The sequence below is a fragment of the Gopherus evgoodei genome, chromosome 1 (genome assembly GCF_007399415.2).
Source record: "Gopherus evgoodei ecotype Sinaloan lineage chromosome 1, rGopEvg1_v1.p, whole genome shotgun sequence".
NCBI classification, from domain to species: domain Eukaryota; kingdom Metazoa; phylum Chordata; order Testudines; family Testudinidae; genus Gopherus; species Gopherus evgoodei.
This window is the reverse complement of record NC_044322.1, coordinates 47162049-47184211: the sequence shown is the minus strand read 5'-3', so window position 1 is coordinate 47184211 and position 22163 is coordinate 47162049. Positions and strand designations below refer to the sequence as shown.

Sequence of the window (22163 nt, the reverse complement as noted above, 5' to 3'; positions counted from 1 at the left end):
ATTTATTATTATTTAATATTTATACTACAATAGTGTTTAGTCAGGATCATTGCCCCATTGTGAGAGGTGCTCTACAAAGACATGGTTCCTGCTCAGAAGAATTTACATTCTCAGGTGATGTATATCAGTGTAGCTCCATTGCCTTCGAGGGAGCTATGCTCATTTACACCAACTGAAAATCTAGCCCAAGTGTATAAACTTAGTTTCTAGATAGAGCTATTTACTGCATCATTTTTCAGTGCTTACTAGTCATCCTATGACAAGAATGTACGATTGAACAGCATATGAGTGTATCATACAATTAGACCAAAAAAATTATGCTCCTTTGATAAAGATAACATTTCAACAAGGGAAGATTTGATGTTTCTGTATTGTTAATGTCATACTACCAGTAAAAGTGAAACTATAAAACAAACCAGCAAAAAAATCTTCAACAAGCGTATTATTATGAAGATTTTTGTTCAGCACCACATAATACCATCAAAGACATCTAAGTTTAAAACGCTTCTACCCCCTCGCCAACAGAAGCTACACAGGCAATGGAGATGATGACTACCTCTGCCTAGAAATATCTTCCGCCAGCTAAGCCAAAAGAGTGCAACATTATTGCTCAGCTGGCTCGACAGACAGTATTGAAAAATGATGGCACAGAACAAAAGATAAAAGCAGACACAGACCAAAGTAACATTAAAATTACTCTAGTGTTAATAAATATCTTAACTGCTTGTAAAACTAGGTAGCTCACATAAACTTGATGTTTAATCTGTTTCATGTAGCACCTTAGATAGCACCAAGTAGTCTAGATAAAATAATTTCTCATGAACTGAGAATATAAGGAAGTGCATCTGTACAATGAATACTGTGCTCCTAAAACAGATGGAGTGACAGATGGGTTTACAGATTGGGCTCCCTAGATCCTCTGTGTAAAACAACCTTGCTACTCAGTAGGATAATGGCTCAAATCTCAAATAAACCTCAAACCTTTACATAGCACACAGGGTGTTTTTAGTCAATTAATAAGAGTTTAACATTTTATACCTTATTAAATTAAATATTTGCTTTGCACAGTATTTGTGCAGTAAATTTCTTTTAATTAAAATGGCCCTTTCTCAAGTCTTTCTGGAGCAGATGGTGAGAAAATAGTATCATCGAATGGAATGAAATGCAAAATGACTACTTGTCCAAAAGCTTTAAAATTAATTACCTTCCTTCATTGATGAGCTCAATAAACGCAAGTCCTGCGTTCTTCTGAATAGAATTCTGCCATTCCTAAAGGGAAAAAAATGCCATGTTTAAAAAGTAGTAAGGGATTCTAATAGGAAGCCTGAATTTGACCTTGATGAGTGTCAGAGGATTATCTGATCAACATTTTGCATGGGATTGTCTGCCCACCATATGCTTTGTCTTTTAAAATACACCTTCGTACTTCTGTAACATAATAACTGAAATTCTATCAGTGGTAGACGAGCAGCCAATATAACAATTAACTGAAATATGTGGAAGTACATAACAATTTAGAGATATGCAAGTTTCTAATGCCAGTAAAGGGAAGGGTTCAAAAGAATACCATAAAACCAGATCAAGATCACAAATGAAGACTCTGCTAGGATGAGAGAGCAAGAGCTCAACTCATTCTACTGCCAAATCTGCTTTTTGCTTAAAACGAAAATTTCCCGTGTGTGTTATGACCTACCCTGCTTTGAAATGGGAATAGATTAAAGTGTATTAGGGAACTTGTGTGTGGCAGCAAAGTCCACACACACATTTAGTGTGCAGCAGGTTGTTGTGGAATAGATTTATACCCCATCTCACTGCAAACTAAGTATTTGTATCGATAAACCCTTAGTTTCAGCCCTTCCATTGGCTGGAATTAATTTGGTGCCTATCATAGTCTTCATTACTGAGCAAGGCCTAATGCCTCAGCCTTGGGAAGTGATTAACTTTCATCCACCTATCTTACAAATAAAGTAACCAAAGTTGCACAAAGTCACTTCTTGTGCAATTGGTACTGACGTAAGTCTCTAATATGGCAAATCTTATCAACATAGTCACACTGTCTTTCAGAATAAACATAATATTTCTTTGTCTGTGACTGTTTGTAAGTACTGAACAAAAGGCCCCTCCATAGCCAGCAACAGAAAACTGAGTTCCTGATTCACAACATTCCTCCGCTGTTTAACAAAAAGTGATGTGTCACATCCTCCTTTGTTGGCGGATCCACACATAAGATTATTACTGCTACCATCTACTCTTAGTTCAAGGGATAGAGGTCATAGAATCATAGAACCACAGGGTTAGAAGGGACCCCAATGTTCATCTAGTCTAACATCCTACCAATATTCAAGATTTGTTGTGTCTAAAAAACCCAAGACAGATGGCGATCCAGCCTCTCTTAGAAAACCTCCAGTGAAGGAGCTTCCAAGACTTCCCTGGTCACTTTGTTCCATTGTCCTGCTAGTATTACAGTTAGGGAAGTTTTTCCTGAGATTGAATCTAAATCTGCTATGCTGTAGTTTGAACCCATTGTCTGACCTCTGTGGAAAGAGAGAACAATTTGTCTACATCTTTCTTATGGCAGCCTTTCAAGTAGTTGAAGACAGCTATCATATCCCCCCTTAATCTCTTCTTTTTCAGACTAAACATAGCCAGTTCCTTCAGCCTTTATTATTAATATTATTATACTAAGAATATGCCAGCACTTGAGGGTTACAAAAATGATACTAATAACAGAATACCATAAACTCATGAGTGGATTAAAGGTATTGGTGCTATAAGCCCATGTTCTAAAGCTTCAGCTCCTGAAGTAATATGATTACATCAGAATCTTTCACTCTTTAATATTTTTAAAAAGGCAATTTTTAGCTCATGGTTGCAAAAAGCTTGAAAATATGAACCAAGCAAAACCGATACAGTGATGGCTGCCCGACTCCGCACAGAGCCTGAAACAAAACCTCAGTGTCCCACTGTCCCATTCTTCTCACCCATGTGTTAACTATAACCAGAAGCAATGGAGGGGGAACTGCCTACACCACATCAATTGAGGACTCTGGGTAGTAGTAGGAAAGAATCCACTGATGAGTCTCAGCCAACCTTTCTACCAAGCAGATACACCCTGTTTGATGGGTGACGTAACTGGGGAGCCTCACTACTGCACTCCTGCATCTCCAGCAAGAGATAAGGGATCCCTGATGCTCTACGGTCATGCCTTGGGGGTACAGGGTGCCTCATGTTTCTGCTCCTGCTATCTCCACTCCAAGGTAGGGAGAGGGGGCAGGACCATTGGGAGGCCAGATCACCTTCCTACAAGGCCTAAACTTGAGTAACTACAAAGCTTTAATTCCTTCTGCTAAAAAAGTATGGATAATAACTATTAAAGATGACTGACATTACCATTAACAAATCAAATTCTATTAACATGAAAAAATATTCCAAATATTCTCCTCAGTTTCAACCAGCCAGTGTCACTTTAGAAATTGAATGTAGTCACTGTCTAGTCCCAATATGCTCTAAATATTCAGTAGCAGCCCTTTCCTATGTTTTTGGAAGGAAGCAAAGAGATGGGAACAATTGAGATGCTTTGAAGAAGCCAGACCTAAGTGGTCCTCCTGCTCTCATCTAATAGGAAACCATTATTATAATTGGTCTATCCTCCCACTTTGCCTTGCATCCCTGATTGCTTGATCTAATCTCTTTTCTCAAGGGGGAAGAAGCAGTACAAGACTTCCTGGCAGGAAGTTCACAGTACTTCTGTTCATTTGCTTACAGAAGTGTGGGATGTGAGCAGAGTTAGGCTGGCAGCACTAGGCTAAGAGGTGTCATTAGCAGAGATTTGTACTTAAAGTACACTAGTATTGCTTCCATTTAGCTGAAACCTTAATTTTTGAATTGTCCATTCTGATTTGGTAGCATTTTACACCCACTTGCACAGGTGTAAATGACTGCATAAAGTGCAAAACACTGGAGAACCACTCCTATGGTTAGTATCAGTTTACTGGATATAGTCTTCCAAGTTAACCTTTGACAATATCTTGCTTTTTGATATTACATGTGAAAAGTTCACTGATATTTTGTGACAGTAATAAAAGTAATAACAAGATTCAACAACTAAACATTTTCTGATTATAAATATTAGAGACCCTTAAAGTCCTCCAATGTCTATATTTTTCTCAACAAACTCTAGTAAGTGAATAAGTAGACTTCAGGAGTTCTAAAAATCATCTTTTAATTCTCATTCCACTGTAAAAGAGAGCTGAAATCTCAATTAATGTTATCTTTATTGTAGTCCTCTCTTTTCTGTCTCTCCACTAACAATTAGTCTGAATATTTTATTTCTTCCTTCATTTTTATTGCAACATTGAATCTTAATTGAATATTCAGTACTAAGATTTTAATAACCTTGTTAATTCCTCAATTACAGTACCTTAATCATAACTTTTTTTCAGAGAAACAATTCCATTATTTTGGTCCTTTTGTTTCTGTTCCTTGAATATGCCTGGAAAAAGAAGTCTACGAGGTCAACTCTATAGTTGTGACCTTCCTTTTCCTGGGGGCAGGTTCTCTGGGTTTTATAAAAAACTCTCCTGTCTTCATGAAATCCATGTAGTTTAAACATAGGATTATCCTTGATTTGAATTTCATGTTGCAAGATTTTTTACTAATGGGGTGGTCAGATCACATCTCTAAAATCATGACCTAAACCATCTTCAAAGTAAAGGCTCACAGGAAATTTCATTTTGATTACAGAAAGTGTTTCCCTGAGGCAGAAAGAATGGATCTGAGGAGGGAATGAAGTCTAACTGAACTTCCCAATACTGATCAGAGTGAGGATTTGGATCTAAGCACTCCAACTCCCTCTCATTACCTTTACCCTCCGCCATCCCCTCTCCTCACACTCATTCCTACTGTTGGGGTAGACATAAGAGAAAAATATAGACCTGACCAATTATTTTTCCAGGTTCTGCAGCTAGCTGCTGATGACCAGGAAGAGAAGAGAAGACACAAGGTTACACATGAGCTAGTCCTCCATGTAAATTTTGAGCCAATTTTAGGATTCTTATCAAAGACACCTCCTTATACTTGCCTACACTCTTCATAAATGAGTTCCAGAATGACTGACAACATGCTCCTGGAAGGCAACCAGCAAATATGGGGACCTCTTGGGATGTTGGGTAAATCATAGCAATGAAAGAGTGTTAGGAACTTTTGAATTGAAATCTATATGAATCTCATTTTTCAAGTGTGATTTTTTTTTATAGACAGCACAAAGATATCATCCGGAGGGGAGGGGGTACATTAGAATTCACTGGCTACAGTTTGGGAAGACTAAGGCTCAGCCGCCTTTATCTCCTTGATCTGCAGAGAAACTCATGTTCATCTTTTTCTGTCTCCCTTTGAAGCATAGAGAGCCTTTTCTCATGGAGTTTGCAATTATACTCTGCAAAAATTAACAATTTTAAATGATAGATTATTAACTCTAATTTCCACTATGGAACAATTAGTGCATCTCCACAATTTCAAGATTTTATCTGATTTACATGGCTGCACAATTAACATTAACCTTTGTAAGTCAGGATTTTCCGAAGTGTAGCAGATTACACTTGTGAGGTGGAGGGGAAGAGCTAATAGATGAGACTCCATGCATTCTGTCCTCCTGGAACCAGCTAGCTCTCTCCACTCTTCAGGATCTACTATGTGGCTGTTTCCCACCTGTAAGGTCTTTGCAGGATATATCCAGTATGAGCATTTGCCACTCTGGTATCTAAGACCATTCACAAATACAAATGTCCTGATAGGGCAATCAGTGAGAAATATCTTGACAGAATAGGAAGCGAAGGGATAAAAGGTACTGTAGTTTTCTCTTTTAGGACTGGTCCAGCAGGGGCATAGAGGATGCCCAGATCAAGATGTCATTGAGATAGGCATAGAGGTATATCCCTTCCAGATAAAAACTGGCCCCTGGAACAACCAGGATCTTCATGAAGACCCAGGTATGAATGAGAGATCAAAGACAAGAGAGTGCTGACCACTGAGGGCAAATCAGAGAAAGTGACAGTGCCCTGGCTGTGGGAATGTACAGGCAGGTGTCACACAGAACAATCTAGCAAAGGACATTGGCCAGCATGAAGAAACGAATAAACTGTGAAACTTATATTAACAGAGGCAGATGCTCAGGAGATGGAGGTCGAGGATGGGCCAGAAGACATTCCTACCATGAATAAGGATTTAATGGGAGTAAAGTCCCACTCCTCTTGCTTGTGGTTAGAAGACCAGGGAAATTACTCTTTCCAGAGGATCCTGATTGTTAGAGTGCAAGACACAGGCACTAGCATAAGCCTGCTAAGCCTGAGAGAGATAAAAGATTTAAAGGGAAAAGAAGCACTCTGCTTCCTCTACAGAAGGGAAGAACTAGCTTTGCCAAGATTAATTTACATACTATAATTCAATCCAGTGCCGATCTGTACAGTGCACTATGTTTTATTATTTTGGAGTTTGTGATCTGGTTTTGGAATAGTGCATGTAAATATATTTATATATAGGTGAGAAACTGTGAAAGATATTATCTGGGGAAAGTATGTCATTCTGACAAAACAGCTTGTGAACACTGGGTAGTGAGCCCAAATTCAACTAACAAACCAGAAATTCTGCCACAGTAACCAAACATTCTGTATAGACTTTGTCTTGTTTTGCTTTGGGTTTCCTATACAAATATTCTGGACCCTATGTGGAGCTGACTTTGTTGAATCAGAACTGTGCAGCAGCTGAGCTGGGTGGAGCTGACTTTGATCTGTGGCTGCCTGGTTCTGGTGCAGTGGGGCAAGACTTGTTAGCGAGAACACTGCTATACTGCAGCAGACAGGTTAAGGGAAGTCTCTTCGTAGCTGGATTCTAACTGGATTCATGACAGAGATTTGGATGGGTGAGAACTATTTTGTGAACAACAGTTCTGGGCCTCAATAAGCTAGGCAATTAATAACTGGGACTTTGGAGTCAATTGTTCCCTCCACAACACTGCTGGGGTTTTGCTAACTTCTTTGTATTATGTAAATAGGTATTTATCATGCTTTTCCAAATATAAAGTGTATGTGGTTTCCTATTCCCAAGAATGCCTCAGTGTTTTCAAGTAGGGAATAAATACCTATAAAAGTCACCAGGGGATATACATTTTGAAATCCGAAACCCTGAGAGTGGACAAGTTTTAAACAGTGGCTCATTTATTTATTTTAAATGTGAGACCTAGACGTCATCTGAATCTGGCTCACACCCTCCTCTCCTTCTACTTACTTTCAAATGAGATCCCAAAGCAAGTTCTTCCACTTCTCTTCTCTTCCAGCTCCTCCTCTAACTCTTTCTGGTGTCATAAAGCAGCCTCTTGCTTGTATAGATTGTCCTCCACCCCCCTTCAGAGCTGATCCAGAATCTGAAGATTGAACTACAACCATCTGTCCCCCTCTGCTCTGCTAACCCATCTTAACTCCCCTACTGAGCTGAGAATAGTCCAGCATTTTTCCCCTGGGGCACTTCACTGGATTTGAGCCACATCCTTTCAGGACACATAGGTGAGAGAAGTTGTCTCAAAGGGTTCCTACATTGGTTACCTTCCACATCCCCACTTCAAGTGTAATCTTTCTGCCTGGTGTCATAGCAGTAACAAGGGCCAGGTTCCGACGATGTCTAACACTTCCATTTAAAATAAATAAAATGAGCCCCTACTTAAAACTTTTTCAGACTCAATAGCACTCTACTAGGGAAGTCTGGCTCTGGGGGTGGCTTTGCAATATTAAGCCTGACATGAATAAAAAAGTAGAGTGGGTCCCAGTTTCAGTCTCTGCCTGGTTTGGTCCACTGTAGTGTTTGTCCACTCCAACACCCCCCTTCAAGGATCTTGATACCCTTATAGGGAAATCCCTGAGTTTGGATTTTGCACCCACCTTGGTGTTCCAGTTCCTCAGGAAAGAAGGACTTGTAACAGGAGAACCATTCCTAAGGGACCCCTTGGAAAAACCAGGACCTATAGCAGGTCAGGCTGTGATTGGAAGAGTTGTGCAGTAACAACTCAGGTTGTTTGTAGTAACCAGACGTTGTCAAATAGTTTATGAGGAGCAGATACATCTTGCACTTCGGAGACAAAGATCCCATCACTGACCCAAGATCCACATTCAAAGTTATGTTTTTGACTTCCTGGAATATTCTACTTGTACAACTGAATCTTTAAAATGCCTCAAGGAGCACATAGAGTAAAGGACAGGCACACCTTTGTACAGAATATAGAGTAAATAAATAAATAAATAAATAATGAAAATTGACTGTTTATTTTAGAATAATACTGCAGCTTAGATGTCATTGTTAAGAGGATCGTCCTTATATACAACAGCCTAAATGTATAGATTCTTAATTATAAACCATTAGCTTCAATTATTTCCCCTTGTAGAATGTCAATCAAATTCCTCTCCCCTCCTTGATGTTTACATGCTTCAAATATTTGGAAATGGTTTTCATGTTCCAGTCCTGTCCAAATTATAGACATTTAAATCGAATCCTGCAAACACTTAAGCATGTGCTTGATTTGAAGTCAATGGGATTACTCATGTGCTTAAAGTGAAGCACATGTCTAAGTGTTTGCAGGACTGTCACATGCTGTAATTAATTCCATGCTTAAGAGTTTAAAGGTCTGGAGTTACTTCTTTTAATCTTATAAGGGTTTATCTATATCAGAAAGTGGCACCAATTTAAATCTGTTTTTAAATTGATATAGAATGCAAATACCTGTGTGGGCACTCTAATTTTGCTTTAAGACGGGCTTACCGGGTTTATCTTAAACCTGTCCTTAACTGACTTAAGCTAAACCAAAATAAACCAAAATAAGTGTGTCCACACCAGGATTTGCACCATTTAACTAAATCAATTTAACTGATACCTGACTAAAACCAATGAAACTTTTTTGAATAGCCAAGCCCTACATCAATCATTCTTCCTTAAGAATTTTTGTTGTTTTTATATACATTTCCTTCAGCCTTCCTACATCTTTTAGTGTTAAAGTGACCACAGATAAACATAGAATTCTAAGTGAAATCTCACCATAGTCATAGAGAGTGGCTATAAATTCTCCAATCCACTTTGTGTACATTGCCCAATATTATTTTGACTTTTGAAACCATAATGAACAGAAAGCTCATATCTGCTTTACTGTACATTCACTCCAGTGTTTGCATCGACTACGTTTAATTTGTCTACTAATTCTGTAATTCTCTAACGCGATCAATGTAATCTGGCACAATTTCATTTTTTTAAATCATTTACAGTTCCACAGCTTCTCAAAGAAACTATTTTCTAAACCTATTTACACCTGAACTGCAAGACTGAAGTTTTGAAATGTTCTCATCTCTGAGAGTCTCATAAGAAGTTTTATTTGTTAATTATAAGTAAATCATTTTTGCTTGTTATATGTGAAATTTCCCTCATAATTCCCCAGATGGCATCTCCTGGGAGATCTTGTATGCAACATGTAATGTCTAAAATCCAAGTTTTTCCTTAAGAAAAGGAATCAGGAACAGATCTTTTCCTTGCAACACAAGTTGCTCTTAAAATGCTTCCTTTGCAGACCCTTGGGTTATGATCCTGATTAAACTTAAAGCACAGTGGGGAAAATCCCTTTTAGCTAATCAGGAGAATAAATGAAACTTAACTTCAAAACTGCCAAATATTGAAGTTTGTTAGCTATTAAGAATTTCAATTTGTTACTTTATACTTTTAAACAGGTGAACTAGTAATGTATTTTAAATAAAAAATAATGTCTTAGTATTTAAGAAAATAAACCTCTCTTGCTGACAGATAAGGTACAGAAAAATGTAAGTGATATCTGATAAGGCTTTATTATAAAAACTGGAAGAATCCTATGGGATAAAATCACTCAATTTATGTAGAAGCTGTACCTCTGAAGAGGGGAAACTTTAAAAGAAATCTGGGAATAATTAGAAGCTATTGTAGTATTGAAGAAAAGTTTGGAAAAAATATTGAAATCTAAATCTGCTACATATCAAAGAAGAAAATATAATGAAAAAAACTAATGTGAAGCACTTTTTAAAAAAATTGCATGGTTTGAGAATCTGTCACTCAAGGCAGCATCACAGCTGTGACATATAGCACTAGGGAACAAAGACTACAATCAAGCACAGATCTTGTCAAAAATAACACATCTTCATCATTTTTACACAAAAATATACTGCATTCAGCATGCGGATGCCTGCTTTATAGAACATGTAAGTTATTACATATTACTAATTTTCCAGGGGAAAAAAATTAAGTATTTGAAGAACAATTTTTGTTCTATGTAAATATAAAACGAAAATGAACCTAAAATTAATTTAGTTTTTAGTTAATGCAATGGGTGTTATTACGGCTTGTTAAAAGAAAAAAATAGGGAAAGATATACCAAAAATAGAGAGAAGAGAAAACAATTATTAAAACCAAATGATGCACTATACCTATAGAAGTTCCTTAAAGCTTAAAATGTATTTTTCACAGAGACTCAAAATTCCTTTGGGGGAATTGACTTGATTGCATATCCTTCAGTCTAAAAGGCTACCCATATGAAATGAATTATCCATGACATGTACCTTCAGACATTTGTAATGTGATATTTCATGTAAATTTAGACCATACCTTGGATGCGAGCCACTGGCAATGTTAAGTTTATTCAGGAGCTCAGATAAGAAAAAAAATTCTGACATCCTCGCTAATCTGTAGTCGTTAAAATGGAATTTCTAACATAAAGAGCATAAAAGCATCTAATTTGCTGTAGCAAATGAAAGGAAAACAAACTTTGCATTTCCCTTTCCTTTTTCAATGTCTAAAGTTACCCTGTTCTATGCAAACAAAATCTTACTTTTCAAAGATTTCTAGATCATCATCTGTCTTTTGAAAGACAAAAATACACACAGCAAACTTCTATAAGTAATCTGGAGAATGCAATACATTTTGAATACCCATTTTAAATAAAGATTTGCTCATGTTATCAAAAAAAGCCTTAGTTACAAGACAAATATTTAAAAAAGCACACAAAACATATACTGCTTCCAATCTGTACTTCTCAAATCTTCTTATGGAGAAGGGCAGGTACCATTATCCTCATTTTATATAAAAATCATTGGCAGCATTAAGAATAGAACCCAAGTCTCCTGACTCCCAGTTTTGTGGCATACACTGAGAACCACACTATCTCTATATATGCAGTTTCTCAAAGTCTCTCTCCTCTTAGCCAATATTTTCAACTATTTTCTTCATATTCAAATTCTTTAATATTTAGCATACCTTTTTCACAGCTAGTTTTAAAATTAAACAGAAAAGCAAGTTTATAAAATGACTTTATATAAATATTGGGACTGCAAATATGGTGGCACTACTTGATATCATACAACGTTCTGGGACCATGCTGGTTAGATTCATTGTAGAGGTCATATATTCAGGCTTAATAAAGAAGACGGGAGAAGAGTCGTACCACTACATTAGAACCCCCTGTTGACCAATTCCTATTGGAACATTTCATGCCATTCTGTCAGAAGGCAACAATGTAATGTTACAACAGTGATCTCAGAATTGCCTACTGATAATGGGGTTCTAAATCTTCTTAATAGGGCTGCAAAGGGAACAATCCTTAAATGCTCAGAAATGTCAGATTTGGGGGACACGCAGTAAAAACTCTTCTTTATGTGGGTGATTGGGTACAGAAAAGAAAGCTTCTTTATACAAAAAGATTATAATTTTTGGTAAAATAGAAACTGAGTAAATAATTCTATTTTTTCTGAATCTGTGTAAATCCTTTTTTCACCTTTAAAAACTGGACAGATATTTTGAATCATTAAATAACTTCTCTAAAATACATAAAAATAGCAAATTGATTTAGCTACATTTGTTAATAGCTTCACTAAGAAGTCTAAAGAAAAAGCATTGCAGAAAGAGCTTAAATTTCCTCACTCTTCCTTTCAATCAATATTTGAGGCAAAGTTTCATCTCCAGGGCCCTTAATGGCAGGAATTCCTGGAGCCAGCAAATGAGTAATGTTAAACCTATGATTAGATGATGAGGCCATCAAAGACACTAGACCCTAATGCTACATTCCACTTTATTCCTGTGATTTGCAGTAAAACCAAAGACTAAGGGAGAAGGCATTGTAAGTTATTCCTTCCCTCAAGTAAAGGCTTCAAAAGCTGTTAAAAAAAAGCAGCATGACATGAAACTCAAAGGCCTTAATGGATCTTTTGGAATTTCCCTTGAACCCAGGACTTAACCATTAGGTAACAAATTTTTCAAGTGCCCTGCAGGAGAAGGTTTGAAGTTCAAACCCCACTGAGGATTCCTGCCAGTGATGTATTTTTCTTTAACTTCTCCCTAACCAATATCCATCTTGGCTAAAAGAAAAACAAGATCTAATGATTTCCTTATGGGTACGGGCTTGAAGAAACGTAACCTACAGACTGGCAAACAGCAGGTAAGTTGAAAAAAAAGCAGCTACATTCAGTTGTAAATATTAGTAATTTTCAGCTCTCTGTTCTTTTGACCAGTCTTCATTTAAGCGGTCACTAGATACTGTACTCATTGTTTGGGCACATTTCAAATATGCACAGTGGATTCTACAATACAAACTAAGAGCAAGTACAAGCTTAGTAATAGTGGGGTGTGTGTGTGTGTGTGTGTGTGTGTGTGTGTGTGTGTGTGTGTGTGTGTGTGTGTGTGTGTGTGTGTGTGTGTGTGTGTGTGTGTGTGTGTGAGAGAGAGATAGAGAGAGGCACCTCATTTTACACACTACTCTGTATGAATTTAATTGTTATTTAGGCATTTGTGTGTGTGCATTTGTTAAATAATATGAAATAATTAAATCTTGTGAGAAAATTTAGAAGCTGTTTGGGATTGAGGCTCTATTAGGGTAATATATATTTGCTGTAGAAAACTAAAAAAACAAAGAGTATTTGTTGATTCTTTAATATAACTATATTTTACAAGATTACAGGTATGTATGAAATCTAGCCAGTAACACATTTTAAATTTAATTAAAATCCAGGGGTGAATTATCAAAAGCACCAGGAGAAGTTATTTCATTTTCAAAATATTTTTAATAATTTTGTATTCTCAGTTTTTTCATCTTTGAGTGCTTCTGTGAGAAATCTAAAATTATGTTAAATAATTTGAACCTATGACATTGGAAAAATGGAAAATTAAAAAAATAATCCAAGCATCTGAGGGATCATTAATAACCTTTTAGCCAGCTTTTTAAATACTGACTGAAAGCTTACATCAAATGTGCAATAACTTACATCATGTATCCTAGAGGTGAAAGTTAATATTACTACATAATAACGTTTTAAAAATAACTAATTCAGGAAAATGAAAGTTTCATGTGAAATTATGACCAAAAATTCTGCATACAGGATAAAGTGTATAATGTATATGCATATATATTTTACAAATAACTGTTTAGAAAATATTACTTTGTATGTCAATATGAATGTACTGTTGCTCTACAACATGTACCAAGAAATTACACTTTACGGAAAGGTGTGAGAAATGGCATTTATATTTGCATCATATTCAAATAGAAAGAATGAAAAAAAAATAAGCAAGAATAACAAACTCTAAATTTAGTAATATATGTCACTGTGTGAAGAAACTAATACAATTAAAGCCAAAAAAATGTCTTACTTGTGAACAAAGCAGCATAACAAGTTCAACCACAGAAGTACTTGACTTCATGCACACAAGGCCTGCAACAAACAATCAAAAGTGAATTTAAAAGGTTACATATATCAAGCTGTCAAAACTTTATACATTCTATAAAACTGAATTTGTTTCCTTTAAACCAATGTAATATGTATTTTCAATCATTCAAATTTACTGAAACAAGTTTGAAGTGAAAACGGCCTTCAGAACTTCTGATTCAGATACACATAAATGTATAGAAAGCAGCACACAATTGTTTGGAATCATTGTCATGTGTAGGTTAGAGTTTTTTATTTAATCATATTTTATATTTAAATTTTTTTTTGAGAGTTAGCGCATTTCAATGACTAGTAGAAAGCAATCTTATCCAAGAAAACTTCATATAGAAATACACAGTGAGCATACCACAAAATCTTTGCAGGCCTGAACCTACATTGACTAAAGTTATTCATATGCATAAGTCTCATACTCTCGTCTTTGCAGGATCAGACCCTTGTTTTGTAACTAGTTAGATTTTCTTTTGGAAATTTCCCCTTCATGTAGCTGAAATTATAAAATATTAAGTTAAGGAAAATATGATTGCCATAATAGCTGTCATTTTTTAATGTGCTTCCGAAATAATACAATTAACTACAGGCTTCCACTAAAATGTCTTAATATAATTCAATATTACGTTGTTTTCCTCAAAATATAGGCTGAAGATGTAAAGGAGAAAAATGTTCTTAGTTACAGTGTCAGTAAAAATAAAATCAGCACTTAACATGATGAATGAATTTTGTCATCTGTAATTCTTAAATCATTTACAAATTAAAGCAACATGAGCATAGTTACATATACAGAACTTTATACTTAACTCTGAATAATTATTACAATATAGTATGTTCATATTTATTTGCAACATCAGAACTGTAGATTTCCTTTTGGAGAGAATCAGTGTCACATTTTGCATGTAAAAGATACATTTTAAATAGTGGATTGGCCATTTGAAATACAATAGGTATTGGAGGAGAAAGGCAAATTTATTTTGTTAATTTTAAATATAGTAGTTTCAAATTTTAAAATTAAATAGGATATACGTTCATTTTAATGGTTTGGGACATGGACACGGCTTCCTACGATGCTGAATAAAAACATCAAATATAGAAAAAGTTTCTTCATAGCACTAGTTACTAAATGGAAAGTTGAAAAGCAAATTGTTTTGTTTTAAGTAGGTTTCAACAAAGAGCCCGTAGAGACAAAAATACTCCTACACAATAGCATGTATATTTATTGCAGGTAGCGGATAAATACTCTTTTGTGCCTGCTAAGTTAACAACCCCATCCTTATTGTATTGTAAGACAGAACAAGCTGTAAGAAGCCACTAGTATTCCATTTTATCAGTTCTTTGAGCAGACAGTTAACTAATGAAATAAGATGTAGATGTGAAAAGCTCATTTAGGGAGACAATTGCTGTAATTGATCAGCTATTCTTATGCTCAAGTGCTAGAGGATCAAAAAGATTAATGGGACACTTTTCACCTGCAGGCTACTTCAACTATGTGAAATCTGACAAAGAAAAACTAAAGAGGATCACCAGACTATACAGTTAAATCAACACAATTAGCATGGATATTCTGAATATTTCAAGACAGAATATACTGTTTGCACCTATATAAATCCACTTAGGTTCACTGGAATTCAAAATTCTATATCTGCCACATATACATATTTCCTTTCAAAATTAAAATAATTTGTCTTACAGTGTGAGACTTAGGCAAAATAAATTATAAAAAAGAATTCCTCCTAAAGTAATTTTCTCAAAAATTACTTCTTGAACTATTAATTGTCCTTTAAAAAGAGAACAAATGTTTCCATTCATCACGTACAATTAAGTAGAATAAAGACAAGATACCTGTGTTAGATAAGTAATTAGGTCTTCTGCAGGGATTCCTCTGTATACCTTTGATACATTTTCAAAAATAAACAGGTGAACTATTTGGAAAATATTTTATACACAGAACAAATATGCCCATCTCATAGACTCTAGAAGTCTGAAGTCCAAAGGCATTTTATAGGCGTTAAGTCATGTGCAGAGCTCTCACTGACATGGCCAAAGTTTGGCGTGTGGAACAAAAGTAGAACAAGACTCCATCTGACAGAAAGTCAAAATTATTATTCATTATTTCTATTATGCTAGTAATTGGATATCAGGATCCTTTTGTATTAGGCAGTGTGCACACAATACAATACCTGCCTAACTTACAATCCATATCAATGCAAATGTAGCTATTTGTACTATAAAAAGTTACCATTATTTATCAAACTTTGAAAAATCTTCCTTGTATTATTATTGGCTTAGTGAAGCGAGGTACAAACTGCTACAGCAAATTAGTGGAGTGAGGTCTCATGCTCTACATCATAGCATTTATCTGTTTGTCTGGATGTAATATGATAACTTTGGAACACAGTGTCTGATCAATTCCAAAATTTCAGGTACTGATTTGGGTGAAAAAAAAAAAACACAACAGACTGGGGAACTGAAGGACACAGAGCCCCTAACATCTGGTTAGCACACTAATCAGATCTGTAATTGTCTACAGATCAAAGGCAGTTAATGACAGCTATTAAACACCTTTCATCATAACACTGCCCCCACCCATCTCATCCCACTACATTTTAAAAAGTTGACACCCTGAATGACTTATCTCCCAGACAGAAAAAAGGAAATTATTTAACAAATTACAAATTGTAAATATTTAACCATTTACACAGGAAAACAGGTGAGGAAGTAAGGCAGTTCACAGGAATGGGGGGAGGAGGGGTTTCAGGGAGCGGCGGTATGCAAGGAGCCTCTGCCTACTGAATAGGAAGGCTACTTGTCTGATTTTAACATAATATAAGAGCGACCATGCTGGGTCAGACCAAAGGTCCATCTAGCCCAGGATCCTGTCTTCTGATGGTGGCCACTGCCAAGTGCCTCAGGGGGAATGAACGGAACAGGTAATCATCAAGGGATCCATTCCTTGTCGCCCTTCCTTAGGGGAACCCTTCCATTCCTTCCTTAGGAAGAGACAGGTATTAGTAATTTTGAACTGGACAGTCCTCTTATCAGGTAGATTCTTCCATCTGGTTCAGAAACAAAATTGTACATGGATTTCTCCCATATTGGGCAGGAGGATGCCACTTTGAAGAACATACACTTCCATCCCCCTGGTGTGACCCTGCACACACCATGAATGCAAATGTCATGCTGGCAGGGGCAGGGCAGCAAATTCTTCAAAATGGCACCTCTCTGTCCAGCATAACCTTGCATGCGCAGTCACATCAGCAGGGGTGGGCCATGCCGACAGAAGCAGGCCCACATTATTCCCAGAATAGCAGAATGTCCGGTGTTCCAGGAATGTTTGAGTGGCCACACTACAAAGCAATGAAGTGCGCAACTCTCTAGACATGGATGGGCTATCACAAGAGCAGTAACAAAGAAAAAGTGAGGGGGATGCACAGAGCTTCTAGCATATAGCAGAGGGGGTACTGGTGGGGCACATAGAGACCCTGCCATGGGGGCAGGGGGGACACACAGCACTTGGCATATGGCAGAAGAGAGAATGGGAGGTACAGAGAGTCACTGGCATGGAGAATAGGAAACCCTCATATGGAAGGAACAGGAGAATTGGGGACATACAGAGCCCCTGGCATGAGGGACTGGGGAGCAGATTTGCAGGGAGTCGCTGAAATAGAAAGGAAAGGGAAGCAGGCACACAGGGAGCATGCAACCCCTTCTAGCTATGATAGTACTCAGAGGTCCATGCTGAGATCGGGGTCCCACTGTGCTAGGCACTGTACAAACACACAGGTAACAGACATTTTCTCCCCTGAAGGCTCACAGTCTAAATAGCCAGGCAAAAGTTGGGAGAAAGGAAATTGTATCCCCATTTTACAGCTAGGAAAGTAAGGCAAAAATTAGTGAAGTCACTTCCCCAAAGGTCACTCTGTGCCACATATAGGAACAGAATTTATGTCTCCTTAGTCCCAATCTTGTGCTTGAATTGCTAGCTTACCCTTCTTTAAATGAAATAAGCATCATTCCATAGGCAATGCGTGGGGGGGGGGGGGGGGGACATGCAGAGTCAAGATTGCTGCTTGGCTTGCTGTGGGGAGAGGGAAGAGGGGTTCTGCCCTTCTCCTGCTGTGTCTACCCCCTGGTACACTCAGCGCCTGTCCCCAGCAGCCAGGCCTGGGCAGGGAGTGGAAGGAGCAGGATCAGCCACTTCTCACACCTGCCACTCAGGGTCACTGCTCTGTGCAGTGCAGCAGCTGCCTGAGAGAGTCTGGCCAGGCAGGTGGCAGCTTCCGCTCCCTGCTCAGGCAGGGCTGCTAGGGACAGAGGCTGAGCGAGCCGGAGCCCCCGCCCCCCACCTCTACCCTGGCATGTTTCCATCTCACTTGGCCCCTGTCCCACCACTGCCTCCTCAGCTAGGCTCTGTCTCAGGCAGCTGCCATGTTGCACAGAGCAGTGACCTGGAGAGGCCAGCTTCAGCTGCCTGAGAAGTGGCTCTGTCCCACTCCCTGCCCCAGGGCCAGTGTAACCATTTAGGCAACCTAGGCGGTCGCCTAGGGCACTAGGATTTGGAGGGGCGCCATTTTCTTTGGCAGCGACCACGGCGGCAGGATCTTCGGCCGCCCCGGTACACGCCGGCATTTAGGCAGAGGGAGCTGGGGCAGGAGAGCACAAGGAGGGCCACCTGCAGCAAGTAAAGGGGGAGCAGCACACAGGGGAACTCCCTGCCCCAGCTCACCCATGCCCTGCCTCCTCCACGAGCATGCCATAGCTACTTCAATTCCCCCGCCTCCCAGGCTTGCGAGGCGGGAGAAGTGAAGCAGCGATGGCGTGTTCGGGGTGAAGACAGGGGGTGCCTCAGGGCGGAGGGTGGTGAGCTGCCGCAAGGGGGGCGCCTCAGGGCGGAGGCTGCTGGGGGGGTGTTGCCTCAGGGTGTGGGGGTGGGGTGGAGGGGAGGGTGCAAGGTGGAAATTTTGCCTAAGGCGCGAAACATCCTTTTACTGGCTCTGCCCTGCCCATCCCGGCCGCCTGGGAGAGCATGCTGGGGGGTAGGTACAGCGAGAGAAAGACAAGCCCCCCTTTCCACCCCCACAGGTAACATAGGGTGGGGAGAGCGTGTTGGCCCCAGGCTGGGTGCAGAGGGTTGCTGGGCAGAGGAGACATGTGGGGCAGTCATGTGTCCTCCCCTTTAGATTGTGCCCCATCCCCCCAGTCTGGGGAGGCACAAGTCATCTATGCATCATTCTTATTTCAAAGTGATTTTTAGAAATTGTACGGTCATTACATTGGGTACAAACTGCTACAGCAAATTAGAGGGACAGAGGCATTACAAAACTGTGGCATTTGAGACTGTGGAAAACACACATCTCTCCTCCCCGCCACATAGCTCCAGTGATAAAATGTGTTGTAATTTGAAAGAAACAACTGTTGCCTGTGTTTTTCAGCTGTAGATGGGTTGTCCCTATACAATCTATATCAAATGCTATTAATGAAGCTTAACATAATTATTAAAATACAAGTAGATACTTCCTGCATACATCAAGGTTAAAAAGGTCATTGTTCAACTGAATGGACTACATGCTGTCTATATTTTCTCTTCTTAGTTCTTTCCTTCATCATCTAGTCTCAGTTCATTAAATATAACCATCAAGTTCTGCAGCTTGATGGCAACAATGATCACATGTATGGATGCTGTAACTGGGGGCACCAAGTGCATGACCTTCGCTAATCTGTAATAAATGATATATGGCTAGTAATTAGTTGGAAATGCTCTGGGTTTTCAGTGCTCTTCAGTTGCCCCTTAATATATGCTAATTATATTTTTTTGCCATCACTGTGACCTATTAATGCATAAAAAAGATTAATTTCAACTTTAGTATTGTAGGTTATGTCTGTGACATTAATACAATGAAAGCTTCAAAACTTTAAACTCACTATGCTGAACTCGTCAATCTGTATGAATTTCTTTTCTGAATAAATACAAAGGAGGTTGATAACCTCATTTTTAAAAAAACACCTTATGAAATAAGATCATGGTTTTGAACATCTTTTTATTATTATTAATACAATGTGTGTAGGAGTCTAACTGAAATACCATCACTATTTTGTCTGGTCTTTATCAAGGTTTGTCTGCAGTTTCTTTCAATTATTTTATTTTGGGTTAACTTAAAACCTTATTGAACTAGAATCAATGGTAATATTATCATGAAAAATGTTTTATATACTTTATGGAGCTTAGAAAAAAACTCTTAATAAATCAGATCATTAGAACCTGCAAATAACTAACTGAATTACAGTTTCTAATTAACTGAGCAAGTCTCAGATATGTTTATGCAGAAAGCGAGAGAGAAGCTTACTTATTATAGACTTAATTCACATAAAAAATCGACACTCTCACCAACTCATGGCATATACTCAAAACTTAAGCAGCTCTATATAGAATATAAGCATGTGTGGAGAAACAAAGGTATATTATAGTTATATGCATTATTTTTATTACCATGTGGAAAATGCATGAGATTAAGAATTTTTGGAAATGAATAACATTGCTTAAAACTCAAATATTTGGTTGAACGTAATACACCTTTTCTTTTCTCTGCTAACTTCTTATTGGCTATTTTTGATATCTTTCCCACTCATAAAGGGTCTTCCGTGTCCTTGTAACAAACCTAAATTCCTTTAGTTTAGCTGTAAGGATTGCTACCGAGTATCACAAGACACTCCCCTTCCACAGGAGCTGCGCACTCTTTCTCCACCACAAGTCCCACAGTCCCTCCTGGCCTGTGTAACCAGGGATGGAATGGAAACCAAACATGGATCTCTCTACCTGACACAGCACAGATAATTACAACTACCCAACTGTATTAAGCCTTTCCATTGTATTTTATTAGTGTTTATTAGAGATGGTTCACCAAAGTGCTGATGAGATCCATATTAGATTTAGTCAGAGGGGTCGTATTAGTGATTGGAGCAGGATTTTGGGTTTAACAACATTAAATCTATTACAAATGTATTGTGAGACTTTGGTTGAAAATGGCAAAATGTTTCAAAATTAGCAGTTCTTGTAAAATTTCCTCCAGGGCCAAAATCTTTCAACTCTTTACTTGAGGAATTCTGGCCATATCCAAAGTGGAGCTAGAAAATAATCTTCAATTGTTTTCATTTAGGAAAAATAAAAATTGTATTTGTGGGTTCAAATCTGTATCCTTCCATTTCCCACCCTAACCTGACATTCAAAGGGATTTGGATTCAATGCTCTGGTTCAACTGTAATATTGACTGACTATGAGAGAGACACGGAGGGTAAGCCAATACTGAAGTGATAAGGGATGTATAGAAAAGACAGAGCTCAAGAAAGAGTGCAACAACAGAGATGGAAATGTTGGAAACGAGTGTGATATGTATAAAATTAGTTATTGTTTGAAATGAGACAGCTTGACTGTTGGACAGGGAAAAAGTGTGAAGGGTTATTGGAAGGATGAGGTGACTTAAGTAAGCTCACAGAGAAACACTGAAAGAGGTACTTGCCTGTGCCCAGCTCTGGAAAAACAATAAATTAAGCAGTACGTAAACAGTAGCCAGCAGTAGAGAAAACCTTCCCTTTCCAACTAACCCATATGGCAGGTTTTTATAGAAATATTGTTAACTTGGTACTGGTGAAATACTAGTGGCTCCCTGAAGCAGGTGGGCTGTGCCTTCTGCAGGGAAAAGACAGAGGAGTATTGGGGAAGATGATACAAAAGGAAAATGGAGCAGGATATAACCCTTTGCAAGGCTTACTTTGAAAGATGGATTTCAGAACTGACATTATTGCATAGTTTGTATGTATTTGGGTTATGTTGGGGGCTAGATTTGCCAATAGTGTAAAGCCTGTCAAACATTCAGTAACGGTGGAAAATCTGCTGGGAAAATGCCAGTAGTGGCCCAGACCAGCTACAACTTCACAAACTGGGTGGGTGGGAAGGGGGCACTGCAGTCCAAGAAGTTGGCACCCATCAAAAATGTGGCAGGTAGAGTCAGGGTCACTGACTGAGCACTGATCTTCAGCACCTCTAGCTGGCAGAATTCCTATGGAGAGTCCCAGTGCAAATTAAATCTGCCCCTATGCTAAACACCATGGGAGATGGGCTGCATAAGCATCACAGCCTGTCCCCTCACAAGGGGTATATCCCCAATGGAGCACAAGGGGCTGCTAATGAGAGGTGTCATTTAAGTGAATATGAATTTGACCCAGTGTATTTATAGTTAATAAAAATTGTTATGTTTACATCTCAGTCTCGTTTGGTCCTGGTACCAAGTACTGTACAACATGTGTAACTGTTATTCTCTGAAGCTAGTATCCTATATATAGAAAAGCCATCACCTTGTTTCTTAGGCATCAAACAGGTCACTAAGGAAGTCTCTTGTCAAAGTTTGT

The 22163-nt window shown here is 38.3% G+C and overlaps 1 protein-coding gene across 1 annotated transcript in view; it reads right to left on the bottom strand.

Moving 5' to 3' along the window:
* Positions 1–22163, bottom strand: part of NBEA (neurobeachin) — an 853790-nt gene that overhangs the window by 400664 nt on the left and 430963 nt on the right. Inside the window, 2 exon segments of the mRNA XM_030563353.1 lie at positions 1205–1269; positions 13693–13754. Of these exon segments, the coding sequence (XP_030419213.1) occupies positions 1205–1269; positions 13693–13754 (127 nt within the window).